The sequence below is a fragment of the Condylostylus longicornis genome, unplaced genomic scaffold, assembly GCF_029603195.1.
Source record: "Condylostylus longicornis isolate FDR11 unplaced genomic scaffold, ASM2960319v2 ptg000031l, whole genome shotgun sequence".
Classification (NCBI taxonomy): Eukaryota; Metazoa; Arthropoda; class Insecta; order Diptera; family Dolichopodidae; genus Condylostylus; species Condylostylus longicornis.
Window position 1 is genome coordinate 218,723 of NW_026578000.1, and position 18,765 is coordinate 237,487.

The 18,765-nt window shown below is 22.9% G+C and overlaps 1 protein-coding gene across 1 annotated transcript; it reads right to left on the minus strand.

Annotated features, from left to right (window-relative positions):
• Positions 1–390: 390 nt before the first annotated feature.
• On the minus strand, positions 391–18,656 carry LOC129608409 (putative fatty acyl-CoA reductase CG5065). Its single transcript, XM_055519897.1, has 10 exons — positions 18,156–18,656; positions 2,921–3,206; positions 2,689–2,839; positions 2,495–2,580; positions 1,988–2,164; positions 1,763–1,894; positions 1,467–1,626; positions 1,327–1,397; positions 1,131–1,256; positions 391–927 (listed from the first exon to the last, which is right to left on the minus strand). Exons 1-10 carry the CDS (start codon positions 18,217–18,219, stop codon positions 702–704), a joined length of 1,479 nt encoding a protein of 492 aa, XP_055375872.1. The 5' UTR covers positions 18,220–18,656; the 3' UTR covers positions 391–701.
• Positions 18,657–18,765: the final 109 nt, after the last annotated feature.

Sequence of the window (18,765 nt, forward strand, 5' to 3'; positions counted from 1 at the left end):
CAAACTCAATTTTGAATATAGAAAGAGAAAAGCAGCTCCAAATAACGGTCTATTTCAGTGATTATAAAACAATGTTGTAATGGAAGTTCGTTTCGACGTCTTCAATCCATATTGCGTTTCATTTTTTAAATAGCATGTATTTTAGCTCTCTACTTAGGTAAATATATGAAAATAAGTTTTTTTTTCACAATCTTAAAACGAAAATGTATGGTCATGATTTCAAAGGTCTGGAGTGTTCCTAATTGAGCGGAATATCTGTTTTCTTATTGTCTTTGTACTCATGTACCTGACAGACAATTTGAAAAGTTCTTAGTTTTTATGACAATGCATAACAATAAATCGGCAATTAAAAATTCACAATTATTTATATGAAATTTAAAATTAAAATAATTTTAAAATTCTTATGATAAAATTTGTATTTATTTACTTTATTTTAACCTCTTTTTATTATTTTTTTTTTTTTTCTTAAATATCTTCTCTGATTCTGAACTATAAATAATTACTAAATGTACGTATAAATATTTACACAATTACCCACAATTAAATTTGAAGTTCAAAAAAAAAAAAATTAAAAAATTATTTATTTATTTTTTTTTTTTTTACTTTTTTTTCTCTCTTATATATTAATAAAATCATAAAATATATAATAGTTATTAAATTATTAAAAAAAAAAGAAAGAACCTAATTTAATTTTTTCTTATTTAAAATACTAGACCAGCTATACAACGAAAAAGTACATATGCTATACCAGTATAAAATAATATTCTAATAAGTCGATCAGCAAACACCAAAGTTTGATATTTTAATAATCCTTTCTTTGAACATTTTTCGGGTTCCTTTAATAAATTCACTTTTACTCCAGTTATACAATTCTTCATATAACTATGTAAATCAAATATCATATGATCGTAACATCCGAATTCATCACTAAAAATATTAATTAAAAACAAAATGGTGAATTTTAATTAGTGTGGTGAATATAATTTAGTATGGTGAATATAAATTATTTATCATAAAGCATTGAATACAAATAAATATGATGAATACAAATTAATATGGTGATAATAAATGAGTGTGGTGAATATGATTTAGAATGGTGAATAAAATTTAAAAAACAAAATTAAGCTTACATTTCCTTTCTAGGTATCAATGAATCCAAATGTCTTACATTATCAGAACTAACATTCCATTGTGTTTGAAGAAATGGTGCCATAAAACTAAATGATTTGTAAACTCTTTTTTGTAATTTATATAAGCTATAGGACAAAATTATCAAAATTTTAGTATCAATCAACATAGTTTAATTAAAATAATTATTCAACTTACAATGGCTTTTGTCTAAATGTTAATAACATTATATCAACAATTATTGCTGGTATCATTTGAAATAAAAAGAACTGAAATAAAAATTTTTTAAAACAATTACTTAAATTAATAAATTTACTATTAAAGTTCAAAATATTTACCCTAAGATGAAAATAAAATGGAGATGATGTCATTGTATTATCTGGTGCCCATAATGTTTTTTCCATTGGATTTTCTTTAAGTACCTCGAGTCCAACTGATGTAACCTGATAATTTTTATATGGTCTAGAACAGTTATATACTGGAATGTCATCAGATACTCTTTAAATATTTAAAAAAAAAAAATCATCATTATTATCAATGCTGCTGTACAAGGGCACTTGGATATTTTGAAATACATATATTAAAAGAACATATAAAATTAACGCCCAATTTTTTTCCAAATGTTGAACTTTACCTTGCTTGATTAGTACCCATAGCATAAGCTGCTACAATCATACACCGTGCTGAACTATCGACTGGTGTGTATTCAGAATAAATAGATGGATCTGCATAAAATGTACGAACGATTCCAGAACCGATTCCAGCACTGAAGAGAAAATAAATAAATTAAAAATATTTAAAATAGATAATAAAATAAAATTGTTGTCATAGAATTGCATTAAAAATTCAATATAATTACCATATACCAATTGGTCCATTCCAATTATCAACCCAACCAGGTAATGGATCTGTTAAAACTGGTATTACAATTGCTGGTCTAAATATCAAAACTGGTAATATATCTTTATAATCATTGGCACATTGTTCGGCTAAATGTTTACTTATTGTATATGTATTATGTTTATATTTTGTGTTGCTAAAAACGAAATCAAACATATGCAAATTAAAATTCAAACAATTCATTTTTTTTTGGCTTAAAATTAATTTTAGAAATTTGTATTGTATTATTTAGAATGGACCATGGATAAGGATAGAAACCGTTTTTAGTGAGAATAATAAACAATTTCATTAAAAAAAAAAAGAATTTCTTACAGTATTGGAGATAAAAAGTTAAATGTAAAATACACCGACAGAACCAGTAACACTTTATAAGGTAGAAACCTCTGCCAAAATATCGGTGCGATGGAATTACTCTTATCAAGGGTCAACCTGTAATTAACTTTGTTGCAAAAAATTTTATATTCACCTTGAAAACAAATTTTTTAGGGCTTTTTCGTCGTTATCTAAAGCAGCTTTAATCATATCTTTCCAATCAGCATATGGTGAATAAACCTACAAATTTGTATAGAAATTTCATATCAATAAATTAAATAGTTTTTAAAGTATGTGCGTTTGAGCATATCAAACTCTAAATAGTATTAAAAGCTTTGAAATTTATACCTTTTCTTCTAAATACAATCTGTCCAAATTGCAATATGTGGTCGATACATGTACTATTGCTTTAACATATGATAATTTTTGGGCAAATTTCATAACTTCATGGGTTCCTTTTGTATTGATTAAAATCGATTGTCTCATAGTTTCGTTAAATCTGTAAAAGAATAATATGTATGAAAGAGTTTTTGTGAACGCATGAATTTTTCATTTATAATTATAAAAAAATAAAAATTACCTAACAGTTGCGGCAGAATGAAAAATTATTGAAACATTTGACATTAACATTAAATCACTTTCATTTAATCCAAGATCATCTGATGCCACATCACCATTAACTGCTATCACTTTCTTCAATCTATCAGGATATTTATTGCGTAAAATATCAAATAAATTTGTTGAGAGTGTTTCATTTAAACGACATTGTGCTGCTTTATTCTTTTTGGCCCGTACCAATACAAATATTCTATTTAGATCACCACATGAACGCAATAATTTTTCAATCAGAACTTTACCAAGAAATCCTGCAAAAAAAAAAAAAAAGAAAAATGTTATAAAATAAAAATAACAATAATCTTTGTTTATTGTGATAAATTACTTAAAAGATACATTATATATATAGTTCAAGACTTCTGCGAGAACTTGACATATCATGGACTTATTTTAAAGCTTATCGACGATCTTCTTTTGAACCTAGAATGACAAAGATTCAATTTATAAAAAAACTTAACGAGTGAAACCCCAAAAGCTTTTCCATGTTTTCAAACAATATATCGTATTCGGTCCCAGTCAACAATGGGCGGACTACATTTGCTGAACTTACTGTTCGGACTTTAATTGCAAGCCTCTTAAATTTTTCTAACGGTGTTACTTGTTTTTGTAAGCTGATTTTACCCATTTGCAATACTGATTTACTTGCAGTATAAAATTAAGTTCTTATACCTACAATACTAAGTTTCAAATCTCTCGTTTTATTCTTAGATATGCATTTGAATAAGTGTCAGTCAATTAACATAATTAATTTGAAATTAATCTGAACAAGAACTTTGACATAATTTATTGGTCAATTACTGCCAGACTATTTAATAAAAAACTGAATACGCACAATAGCACCTACACCTTTTATACACATTCGTAGATTCTAAGATTCGTAGATTCTAAGGGAACCGAGTGGGACAGGAGTAACCCCCCAAGCCACCGCAGCCATTTTTGACTTATTGTAGCCACCCCACTCTCCCGTCTATAATATCCCCGTCCCAATCACAAAGCCGGAGATATCCCTAAGGGAGTTGGACAACAGTTCCCGAACACTTACGGACCCATGTCCAAGACAATTGCGGCGCAGAACAGCCAGTGCCGGACAGTCGCAGAGAATGTGCACGGCGGTCTCATCGCCACCCCCACAAAATCTGCACAGGGGGGAACCCGACTTCCCCAGCCTATGCAGGTGGTACTTCACTGGGCAGTACAGCGTGAAGAAATTCGCAATAGTGCGAACCCGCCTATTGCTCATCCCCAGCAACTCTGCGGTAAATCCGCTGGAGTACGCCGAAAGATATACACATACATACATGTATAATATTCGTCCGCTAGAAGGCTGATAACTACACTTTTATAAGATATTCATTGATTTTCATAAACAAACTTCTAAATACACACACTTACATCATTATGTACAACACAATATAAATATGTATGTATATACATATATACATACATTTTCATTAATTTGAATAAACAGTTATGTCTTGATACAAATCCAAAAAAAAAATTATTAATGTATACCAACAAATAATATAAGTGCGTATAACAGTAAGTGCATTTTTATCGTAATATCAAACGTCACTTTACATAATTCGATATATACTCGTTATTATATCGTGACAAATTTTTTTTGTTTTTTTTTACGTAATATTAAAGTTTCGGAAGTGATTGCACTGGAAAGTAAATATAATGTTATGTATTAAAATTTTAATATATAATTTTGTATGTATGTACTCTAACAAAGAAGTGTTAATATTTTAGTAAAACTTAACACTAAAACATATTGCAGAATTTAAAAATAAAAATTCCATAAATAAAATTAAAACTAAAAACTTGATTAAAACAAAAGAAGGAAATTAATTCATAATCGTATACATGTGTTAATAGAAGCTAATGAAAAAAAAAGACTTTCCCTTAAGTAGTTATTTTTGTTTTAAACCCAAAACAAATACATACCTACATACATATACAATTTAAAATATTGGCTGATTGACAATATGAACATAAGTATATACACACATATTGGTTATAATTTTCGTAACCGCATATGAAAACGTTAACATAATATTAACATAAAAAATTAAGTAGGCTTTTACAAAGCAATATACTAAAAAAATTAAAACAAATATCAAAAACAATTATTTATTTATGTATACTTTGTTACTTCACGCAAAATTCCAAAATATTTATGTACCTACATAATGTACATAAGAGAAAATACAATAATAGTAAGTTGATTAGTAAATAATAGTAACGAAACACTGTACATTAAATTTAACTGAGGCAGAAGAAAAATATTTTTTAATTATAAGTGAACAGCTGAAACTATTTTGAAATAAGCCTTTGAACTGAAGGTTAATAATGAATCAAACTGATGGAATATAAGTATATGCTGACAAAATATTAAAATAATACCGAAGAATAGCTGGAATCTTCAGAAAAACGGCGGTTTGCATACCAAACAAACTAAAACTATCAATTTTCTATAAATTTTTTCATTCCAATATAACGTATGGTTTACTATTACGGCGAATTTGATCAAAGTCAAAATCTATTCGACATAAGAACACCAATAGAATTCTTATTTACTAATTAAAACATCCAAACAATACAAAATGCCTAAACAGTTCATTAGGGACACTATAAAACACAAAATTAACATAAGGAAGAATGTTACACCAAACATATAGAACAAGAAATGTAAAATTTCTATAGAAAATTGGAACTTAGTGTTTTATCATGCGATTCGGCATTATAATAAATTATCGGAAACTCTTGATAATGGTGATAATGAAAAATTCAAAAATATTATTATTAATACAGAATTAATTCTCTTTTCATAAAATAAGACTAGCTTATTTGAATTTGTGATGCAAAGTTTTTTTTTGTAATATTATGTACATTATTTTATTATTGTCGCTCTATTATTATCTAGTATTTTAATTATTTTTATTGATTATCATTGTATACTGTACTATATTTTTCGTAATACCTTGTTTTTCTATACGAAAATCATCGGCTTTTATTTCTTATATTTTAGAATTTTTTTAAGACCTAATTTCAATTATTATTTTTTAAATAAGCTACATATTACAAATTTCATTTTACATTTTCAAAAAATTTTCGTTATCTAAATGTGAAAATATACACGCTGTACGAGCTATCGTTGTGTTTGATCTTTTGAAATAAATGAATAAAATAGAAGAAGAAAATAAATTATAGCGTGCTTGGTGTTACCTTTATAATATTTAAACATTACACATATTGTAATTATGTATAAAGTATAGAAAAAAATATTAACAGTATTTAAATGCATTATATATTTATAATACATATTTATTTGTAATTAAATACATAAAAATCAGTTAAATTATTTTCAAAGTCCTAATAATTAATATGGATATTGACATATAATCTGTTAAATGACATACATATCTACAATTTCAATTGAATTCAATGCCTTAGTACTGGAAGTATTTATATAAAATTTTATAATATTGCAAATCGAATTTTCTGTCACGAATGATCAAATTATGAATGTGCGACATCCATCCGAATTCATTGCCTGAATTATATTCAAATATCACATATATAGGAAGAAGACGTAATAATATACACATTATATTATAATACATACTCGACTCAGTATTGCACAAATTATAGGAAAGTAATATAAACTAGGTATATAACAAAACCGTTACACCCAATCTTTTAAATACTGCCCCTAGAAATATATACGATTACACCCAATCGGAATAAAACCTTTTCACGAGGTCTTGTACAGTGAATTTATATTTAAGTTTTGAGATTTTCATGGGTATCTTTTCAATGTGGAAGATATAAGGGTATATATAAATATTGTATCAGCACTGCATTAACTACAGCATAATTTTTTTTGTATTAATTATTGCATTAGATCTATTTATTTCATTTATATTCACTCATTCTTACATATTATACATATGTATAAGATTTTTTATTGTTTTAAGAATGATTCAACGAAAATTAGTATTTGAATTTTAATTAGAAGAAGATAATCTTGTAAATATACATTAATCGTTTTAGCTATACGAGTACTTTTATGTTATACTCGTAAGCACAAAAACAAATTTAGTTCAATTTATTATTTTATCTACTTATTTAAATTTTAAATAGAAATCTCAATTATATTTACAATTTTATAGAAATTATATAAAAATCAAATTTTTTACATCTATAAAAAGATTTCTCTAAATACGGGCTTATAGTTTTTGAATTCTGAATCATTAAATACAAAAATAGTGAAAATTTCTCGTTAACAAACGTAATTTTTTTCTTTGTATATGATTTCATGAATGGTATAAATATTCATTTAATACAAATAATTGCATAATATTAAAATCATATAACATTGGAACGGCTATGAAATTAATTTCAGTTCATGTCATAGCCCGATTTCATTCAAAACCTGAGCACATTTACTATTAAATTCAATTGCAATCCTACTTATATATAGTATTTATGTTTATTTTTTATACCTTATAATTATTATAACTTAAATATACACTTATTCTTAAATTCATGTATACCATATTATAATATCATAATTAACAAAATTTAAATTAAATAAATTACAAAAAACTTTTTGCTAGATTTCTTAAAATGAAAACATTCTTCTACTTTTCTTTTTGACCTTGCATTTAAAAATCTATACAGTGACAGATGAAAATTTACTATAACAAAAATACAGTAGTGATACAAATGTATATGTAGTGTATATATATTGACGTATGTTATGTTAAATTTTATAATATGTGCATAATATAATGAAAACAATCTAGTCATGTTGCATTTTAAACCGGTGTCAAACTTCAATGCCAACAATAAAATTTTTACTAGTGCAAACACAATACTTGTATATATGTAAGTATTAATAGTATAAAAATACGTAATGCACGTACAGATTTATGCACATATATATTATGTATGTAAGTACATGGAAAATTTTTTAAGCATTTTAATATTTAGTCCAATAATATTTGTTTTTTTTTTTTTTTTGTACTCTTAAATTCTTCAAAAAAAAAATATTCTGAACTTTTCTAGTAACAATAATGAAGGTCATATTTTAGTAAATTCCAAGGCTATTGATTATTCTTATTTTCTATATATATATATATATATATATATATATATATGTATATATATATATATATACATATACATATATATGAATGGCTAATGTTATTCATATTATTTACCTTAAGAATTTTCCATTGAAATTTATAAATCTTTGTAAAATTTTTGTTTATTTGTGTACATAATATTTTGTTTTTCTAAATAATTCAAGATTTTTATGTCAATTGCAGAAATTAATATTCGGATATCTAGGTCATGAAATTAATAAATGCATAATAATTATTATATTTGTCATAACAAGAATATAGTTCATATAGTAGTATAATAAATATATCGATTAATTCATAATACTTATATGATAGTAGTAATACAAAAATTATATACATATATGTATATATATATACGAGTATATATCTATATGCGTTCTTAATTTGATTATTAGCTAGTTAAAGTATGCCTACTGAATGAAGTAGCGCTTTTTTCTTTTCCGAAAGATGAACACAAAGTAGACAGATCAAAGTTATGATCTTGACTAAATGCATTAAGAACGTCAAATTTTAAGATATATTTTCAGTTACAGCCGGCCGTACGTAAGAAATGGCAAAAAAAAATTAAGGTTGGCCTTTAAGCCGTCTAACATCGCTTTTTAAATCAAGCGATCCATGTGAGAGATGTAAAAAAATTCTAAAAAAATTAAAATATGTGAAATCGTATACAGTTCATACATTATTATGACAATCAACTTCTTGTTCTCGAAATCACTTTACCGTTAAATATTTCTCTTCCGCATTACTTATAATGGGTATGATAACGTTTTCCTTTAGTCATAAACAAGCGCCGGTCGAAGAATCAAGCTCACCAAATGGTTTGCTTTATACATTGTAAAGGTTATTTTAGAGCACTTATCGGGTTAGTAATTACTCCTTATGAGACTACTTTGTTTATTAACAAATCAAAGACTGCAAAGTTTTAGGGTCAATAAATATTTTTTTCTCTCCTTCTTTTATACCCGGTGGGAACATAGGGCTTTAAAAAAATCCTCTAAATTGAACTCTGTTTTGAGCTAGGTACTTAATTACTGACCAGCATTTTACGGGGTCTAAGCACCTTCTTTCCCCTATGCGGATTTCAATTTAATACCTGGCATTACGCGTGCGCAGCCATCTTTATTTTCTTTCTCTTGTAACCACATTTATGAGCTTCTGATTCGTAATCGCCCATAGTTCTTTGTTTGTTTTCGGCCAGAGTATATATAGAATGTAAAAAATAATTAAATTTCCTAAAATTTTATTAAAATATTCAACTGTAACTATACGATATGCACCTTAAAAAAATAATAGTATAAAATAAAAAATATAACATCATAATTGTTTTAACACATAAATTTTCATATTCACTCAGTTTTATATCCTATGATTGGTTTGGCTAATGCTCAACCTAACATAAATATTATCTTGTTAAGTAATAAATTTATACGAGTTAGTAATGAACTTTGATTTTTCTGCAATAATTTTTTAGATATACATATATGTACAATAAGTAGCATTTATTTCTGCATTTTGTATAATAAAATTTCAATAAAGCACCTTTTTATATGCTTTATAAATTTTGTAAAATTAATTGGTATATTAATATAAAATTTCTAACAACATTAATAATAAATTATGTATTTATGTATAGGTATTTATTTTAGATAAAGTATGTTTTCAGGTTGATTAATAAATCATATTATTTATTATATTTGCATACATATTGCACTAGATAATTAAATTATACATTGTATATATTATTGTTACAATAATTAATTACATAATTTAAATTTAATTGTGATTTAATTATTCATATAATTTAACAATATGATATTAAAATTTAAGGAAATTTAATTGAAGATATTTTGGAATATAATAAAGTTAAATTTGTAAATACAGGGTGTTTTTCATAAGGCAAATAACTCCAGGGTTGATTTATTCATCAATTTCCAGAAAAAAAATTGAAGGGGGCGGAAGGTTGTGGTGCAGATACGCTCGTCTTCGAACTGGTTAAGAAAAAAGATACGAGATTTTTCCGGCATATAAATAAATACTTATAATTTCGGAGCCATGTAATATAGAATTACCATTGATGGCTGTTTTACAGGTAATTAAATACGTTTTAATTTTGGGCTTACACTCAATTTGATCTGTGCCACAGTTTTCCAGATAGAACTCGTCAAAGTTAGAATTTTTGCTTTTTTTTGTGTTATTTTTTTTTTTTTTCGCCACAATGAGATCTAAAAGTTACCCCATATAATCATGATAGCTATCTTCTATATCTTTGCCGGTTAAAAAAAGTTAAATGTGCTTAAGAACATGCAAAAAATGTATGTTTCATACATTTGCCAATCACTCTCTATAATATATTAGGATATACAAAATACGAACGTATATATAGAGATATTACGAAAGAAACCTGAAAATTTAAGTTTATTATATTTATTTTGATATATACTTTAAAAGTAAATGAATAATCGTCACATTATTTAGTTTTCGAGATAAATTTTTTCAATTCATATTCTATTTTGCAATTTATTTAATAAATTTCAGTCAATTATTACCCAAATATTGCAAAATATAAGCATATGTATGTAATATATTATGTAATATTGAAAAATGTATCAGGAAATACATTTTTCAATATTACATACTAAGAAAGAACTTATTATTTGCATCAAACACGAGGACATCTTGATTAATATATAAAGCATAATATTCATATTATTTAATTACAATTAAAATTCTGATTAAATTACAAGCAAAATATTGTTGATTTTACAAATTTATGTCCAAAATTCAATTATAAATAATCTTTAAATATAAAATATGTTTAACATTTATAAAAATAAAAAATAATTTGATCTTAATCCGATTAATTAAATAAATATACAGTGGAACCGTTCTAAGTTGACCAATGATGGTTCTAAGCAAAAGTGATCAACATATATGCATATGTATTGAAATATGAAAATATATGAATTTTATATGGAAATATTTTCGTGCAACTAAGTTTCGGTCAACTTAGTTGAGTGATCTACTTAGAAGGGTGGTCAACTTGATAGGTTTCACTGTAATTGGTAAATGATTGTTAAATATATGGGTAAAATTCTCGATTTAAAAAGATAAAATTTCAATTTAATAAATAAATTTGTTGTCCTTCAATTTAATTATACACCCTACAACACACCATCATCCTAAATCGCCAAAGAATATGAATACATTTCATATTAATTTCAAACATATTTTTTAATTTATTCTTTTTTATTAATAGGAATTCAGCATTAATACAAAATTAATACATAAAAATTAGTCAACCAGAAGTTGCAAGTTGTATTTTGTCAATAGATGTCTCAGGATAATATAATATATTATAAGCAGAGAAAACTTCTGGATAATAATAAGCTAGGAACTTATCGGTAGACAAAATTAAGAAGAAGAAAATGGAAATAGATCGGACACACTCTTAGAAAATTCTCAAATAATACTATTAATAAATAATATCAAACAACTTAAGAAAATTTGGTGAAGATCTGTTAAAGTCACAACTAGAAAAATTAGATTTAACATGGGGTGAATTAAAGCAAATAGCAAAAAACAAAATAGGACGAGTTGGAGATGTTGAGTAGTTTTTCTTTTCTCTTATGCTCCCAAGAGGAATATGCAATTTAATATGGATTATTATGTTAATTCTATGAATATCTAAAGGTAAATACATATATGTATTATTAATTTAATTATAATTTTAAATTTTAATTCATTTTTAGCCGCCGAAGTGAAAAAATTTGTGGAATAGAAGAAGAAGCTTAACAATTTACTTCTTCTGTTTACAATATGATTCAAATTCTGGATATTATTCTACACTCAATTTAGAAGTATATTGGGTATACAACAATAAAGTATTCTTTTATACGAGTACAAAGAAAGCATTTTTGATAAATTACTAAACAATTTATTTCAGAATTAAGCTACATTAATTTAATTTAATTAAATAACTATCATATTATACATTAAGGTTTGATTTAGAGATCTGACTTAAAGCTTTTTACACAATTCAAAACATATGTAGTTTGCAAAAAAAAAAAAAAAAATAGGAACATAACCATTATTCAAGATTATATTATATGAAAAAACAAAAAAACAAACGTAATACAAATAAGATAAGGTCATTAGATTTATTATTAATTAGAAATAATGAAATAATTAAGTATGGAACGATAAAAATCCAAAACTAAAATTTAAAATAATTTACAAGGATTATATAAAATTCAGTAACATCAATAATTTAGTATATGTACGAGTATAACAAAATTTCCGTATAACAAACAAAAACATATATGAAATTTACTTGAAAATCATTAAAAAATATTATTGTTACAAAAATGTAATTGGTTTCACTTAAATCATATTAAAATTAATTAATGCTTTATTATTTAATGTTAATATAAATTAAATTAATTAAAAATTTAATTAGCTTTATTAAAATTTTGATTATATGTTTAACAAAAAAGAAAAAAAAAGAAATATTTTAATATTCAAAGTAATTTAATTATATCAATTTAAAATAGATCTATCTCTATAATTGTCTTATTAATTTATTTTGTATATATATAAAAATTTTTCCATTAATTTCAACGTCATGTATATAGTACGTAAATTTACAAGTTATAATATGTATATTGTGCTATATGTATAACATTATCAATATAAAATCAGGGAATTTATATAAAATATCTATTTCTTTAATGTTTTAATAATAAACTCACAATATTAATTATCGAGATTCCCTGTATACTATAATTATTACGTGTTTCAAATATAACAGATTCTATATTATATGACATATTATTTTGTAATAATTTTAAATAAAAATTAGTGTGAATTAATTAATTTTTTAATTCTAATTCTATGTTTCAATTTTCAATAGTTTTTTTCATTATTCACTATAATATTATTAAATAATATAAAGTATTGAAAAAATATTTAATTTCCTATATAAATAGCTACATATCATATAACATTTTATAATTATTGTTAAATTCAGAAGCATTTTTATATTTCATATATGGAATCATTTATATATGCATTTTATAATTAATTAATTAAAAATTTTATTCAAAAAACTAAAAGCATCTATATTTTCTTATGAAAACATTAAACCGGATAAAAGCGATTATCACGAATTTTTGTGATTTGAAATTTAATTGATTTTGATATATATTATGTATAATGCAAAATTTTTTAAAATAGATTCATTGTATAAAATTTAAAATTACGTCAAAGAATTGCATAAATTTCTTGAATTATTTCGTGCCAAATTTTTAATATTTTAATGTATAATTAGCTATTTACAAAAAAAAAAAAATAAATGTATTTTTTATAAAACTTTTCAGTTTAAGCTTGTTAAAACAATAATAATGGCACAAAGATGCTAAATGTTTATTATATAGTATATTATAATAATATGTAACGTAATTATAATGATATGTAACTGTCCTATTTTGATTGATTAAAACAGTCAATATTGTACAATAAATAGCAAAAATTCTTAGAAAATATTATAGGGGATGTTTCAATAATTTTTAGAAATACTTGTCTAATATAATGCTTAATTCGATATTTAACACCATTCCTGAAATATATTCATTATTGTATTTGTTCGTATACGGTACTAGACTAAATTGATATAATTATAAAGGTGTTAGATTTTTGCATAAAATATACAAATAAATTACATTTCTTGCATTATTTTTTGATTTGACGTAATACAAATAAATGAATTAATAATAAATAAATATTTATACACACATAATTCAGATTGACATAATATACGACTGTCATTTATATAAACCACATAATTTAAAGTTATATTAAAAATAGCTTTTATACAAACTTTAATTATTTCGAATATATACAAAATTCTTAACATTGAAATAATATGTTGTTTGTTATACAGGAAAAATTTCACCTAATTAATTTAAAAAAATCTTTGAAAAAAAGAAAACAATTAAATTAAATTTAAACTTTAAATTTTTAATTAAAATAATTAAAGTGAACAAAATAATTTTATATATGACTTACACTTTTAAGATCAATTGATTTTTTCTAATATAATTTCAATTAAATCATATATGTATAATTTAATTAGTGTGCAATTTCTAAATTTAGAATGTAATTTATATATTTAACTTCCTATTATATTGCGTGCCATCATAAAGCATATGGAACACAGCATAATATTATTTATGATTTATTAAACATTTATGCGATAGATACCTACATATATTCATTTATGAGCATCAAAATTTTTATATACTTTTACATACATGTATAACATATGTACATATATATTTTTAGAAAGTAACAATATTGTATAGTAAATTAATCATTCAAGAGAGCTCTAATTAATATTATACAATTTCTTTACAAATATACACATATATGTACATACATACATTATGTAATGTAATAAATTTTTTGATTTTTTAGACATATTAAATTAAAAAAACGATTTAATTAAAAATTGATGTCAAATGCCAAACTATTATTGTAAATTATAAATTTAGAAAGTTATTTAAAATGACATTAGAAGATCAATATCATAAATTTGTTTTTTATTTAGCTAATGTGTTATAATTATAGTACAATATTAAAATGTATTTTAAAATATATCAATAAAACTGATATATAATGTGCACAATATCAAAAACTATTTATGTATGTAATCGTATTTAAAATTTTATTGCAAAATTTATTTATTTTAAATTAAATATATTGTATGTACATAAATATATATGTATAGATTATATATAAATTTAGAAATATGTAAAATTTTACATAAGTACATATACATTATTTAAAGTTAAAATTATGTGTAATAGCTAATGACGGCATGTATGTACTTATAATAATAATATTATGAAAGTAATTTTGAGCATAATAATTGGAAAAGTAAACATAGAAATTAGAATTTCGTTTTAAAGAAGATTCTATTTTTTACGCATTATTTTTGTTTACAAATTGGCATTTGTTTTTTTCTTGTAAATGCTTTACCCTGTTTAACGTGTCATTAAATTTCTTTTAACACCAGTTTTTCCATATATATACTTTTTTACTATATCATTTCAAATTTATTGGAAAAAGCCTATTTTTATAATATGAATGAAGTGTATATAATAGAACACTTGTGCCCTAATATAAAAAACAGAATAACTCGTTATTATCAATATTCCTAAATTAGATTCTAATTAAAAAAAGGTCGATGTGATCGATATATAACGGATCACATTGTGTATTGTTTAGTTTACCAAATGTGTTGCAAATATTTCTTTCCAATTTTAAGGAAGTTAGTAAGCTTTAACTTAAGATATCTACAAAAATGTAAATTTTACTTTTAGTAGAGTTTTGTTTCGTGCCATCAGAATTCTCTGAAAACTGTGCCAGTTAGTTTCGATAACAACCAGAATTCAAATATTAAATTTCAAGGAAGTTGGTTGATTATTTCTTTACACACAATAACAGATAAATCGATAGAAACAGTTTATTTATGCTTCCCTACCATGGAAATGTTTGTTTACACCGAAAATTCGACATCCGAAATTTGGTGACATCACGTAACCTCCTTAATTGTATGCGATCGGTAAAAATTACTATTCACGAAATAAAAAATTGTCGATACACCTAAATTTTAACTAAAATTCAAAATATTAAGCACGTGTTTTTGATTATATAAACGTACAAATTAGGAAATGTTCCATATATGTATATAGTGTACATTTTTATATAAGAGGGTTTTATTCAAGTTTTATTCAAATTGTTAGATAAACGTAGTATCTATATTTGTTATATCAGTTCGTTTGTATTTTATTACTATATATACATATATATTTCTAACAAATTCACATAGAAATCTGTACTGAAAAGCTGGAAGAACAAGTTAAATTGAGTATAAATTTTAAATTTTACAACAAAAAAATAAAGAGTTACCATATTTATACAAAACTCACTATATAATCTCACTATATAAACTCACTATCCTTTAGTTTATTAATATTTTAACAAAGAATAAAATTTATATATAGTAACCCTCTTAATTCTCAATTTTTTTTTAAATATCAAAAGACATATTATTTTAGAATATGATATAAATTATACAACTTAATATAAGACAAAGTATTGAACATGACTTAAATATTAATTACAAAATCTATAAAATTATGTATATACATAAGTATATCTACCTCAATATAACCAAATTTTATGGATATAGAAGAAAAGCTACATACTTAATAGACAATAAAAAATTGAAAAAGAAAAAAAACATAATTTTTTTTATGGCAATACAAAATTAATGATTCAAAACAGAAATATTTTAATTTAAAATACATTTAACTATATTGTATACAATTTTATTTATAATATATTTGAAATTATTTAGAAAAATCACTTGAACTGTTATAAAAAAAAAAAGGTTATTAAAATATTTACAAGATGATCAATTAATTTTATACCAAAAAAATAAAAAAATAATTTTGTACTTTGTATGGGTATCTAGTTGGTTGAAAAATATGACATAATTTTTATATAAACTTGTATATTATATAACAAAATTTTTAGTGATAATGGTTAGAACTTTTTAAAAAATTTTAAAAAATTTACCCTATTTAAATTAAATTTTTGTAATATAAATAATATTTTCATAATAATTTATTGAAAAATTATTAAACTATAATTATTACAAAATAAGGATTGGAACAAAAGAACCAAATTTATTATTTAATTCTCAATTTATATTAAATTTTCATTTTAAATATTGTTATTTTTAATATTTATAAATATTTGATCATATATTTAGCATATATTTAATTATATTTAATAATAATTTATTTAAATTATAATAAACAGAAAAAGGGCAAGTGTTACTGGAAAAATAATGCAATCAAGTATTAACAATAATAATAATTAATAAAATATATTATTGATTGTTAAAAAAAAATCAAGACGAAATTATTACTAAATCAAATCAAAAGGCTTCTAGAAGAGATCAAAAAATTAATTAAAAATTAAATAATAAAATCAAATATAAATCACTAAGAAGGCAACATTAGCAAATTAAGCAAAAATGTATGAGTTTAGTTTGAAACGATTAATATTTTAAATATTTTTGATTTGTTGATTGTTTACATATAAAAATTTTCGACTATATTTGGTAAGCTAATTTTTCTTTTTAAAAAACAATAATAAAAAAATAACTTAAGTGATAAAAAAATCGACTAATCAAATTTGATTTGCAAACACTGTCTACAAGAATTCAATAAAATCATAACGAACAATTCTTTAGAAATATATATCACACATTTGCTTTTAACAATGTTAATATTTGAAAATTAATAGAAATATAATATAACTAATAAAACTTATAAAAGATAAGAAAACTTGAAAAATTCGCAACAGATCAAATATACATGTTTATATGTACTCGTATTTTGTAAGTTATTTAGATGTTCCATAAAACTCTCATTTGTAAAAATTTTACGAAAAATTTCATAGGAACTGTAAATAACTTATTATATACATATTTACAATATCAAATATTTTACTTGATAATGTTCTACTTAAATTAATTATATCTTGCCTATATATAATGTATATATATGTTATAATTTTTATTATTTTTCAATAATAACTTTAAATTTTAATAATATGCGGTAACACTTAAATTAATTTTATATTTCGTCCCTAAATTTAATGCAATTGCTAATTTATTATATAATTATAAAATTTCCTTTAAATAACTGTATCTATGTATGACTATTTATTTTTTGTTAAACTTTTATTTTATTTAAATAATATTTTTCCAAATTAACACTGTTATACTAATTTATTTAAATTTATATTGATATTATTGTTATATAAATGCAATATTTTCTATGAATCTCATTGAAATAATGGCAATTGTAAAAGTATAAAACATATACAAACTTACAAATCCTAAATAATTCTAGTATATAAGCAAAATAACAATGATAAAAACAATAAAATTTTCATAATTGTTTTAATACAAACCTAAGCCACCAGTTATAAAAACGTCCCTTCCTTTATAAAATTCTTTAATTTCAATTTTATCCATTTCTTCTAAAATTTTATTTTAAATTTTCCTTTTTTTTAAATATAAATGACAATTCTAAATCTTTAAAGTTTTTTGCTGTTTTTTTCACTTTATTTATTATTTGCAAATATTTTTATTAAGAATTAAATACTAAAAAATTTAAGAATTTTTTTTTTTCAGAAAAATGTTTAATAATTTTATTTTTTATTTTAACACAATTAATTTTTAAAATTTTTTATTTAAACTTTGATTTTGATTCGAAATCGTGCATTTAACTTAATTAAAAAGAATATTTTCCAATAATTTATTTTTTTTTTAATTTAGAATTTAGAATTCTTTATTGTACACTAAAAAATTTCCCTCTCTTATTTTTTTAATTAATTTTTTTTTTTTTAATTTTTTCTTTATTAAATTAATTAATTTAATTTATTAAACTTAACCCGACTGTTTCTGATCATAAACTGAATGAAAAAATATGATACTTTTTCCGAAATAGATCTAATTGAATCCCCGCATTTTACTTTAAAAAAAAAAAGAGAAACAAAACAATAAAAGAAAATAAATCCA

Coding starts and splice junctions, on each gene's coding strand:
- LOC129608409 (XM_055519897.1), bottom strand. CDS start 18,219: ATGGATAAAATTGAAATTAAAGAATTTTATAAAGGAAGGGACGTTTTT. Junction 3,207..18,155: donor TTTTATAACTGGTGGCTTAG/GTTTGTATTAAA, acceptor TTTTTTTTGCAG/GATTTCTTGGTAAAGTTCTG. Junction 2,165..2,494: donor CTAAAAAATTTGTTTTCAAG/GTGAATATAAAA, acceptor TTTCGTTTTTAG/CAACACAAAATATAAACATA.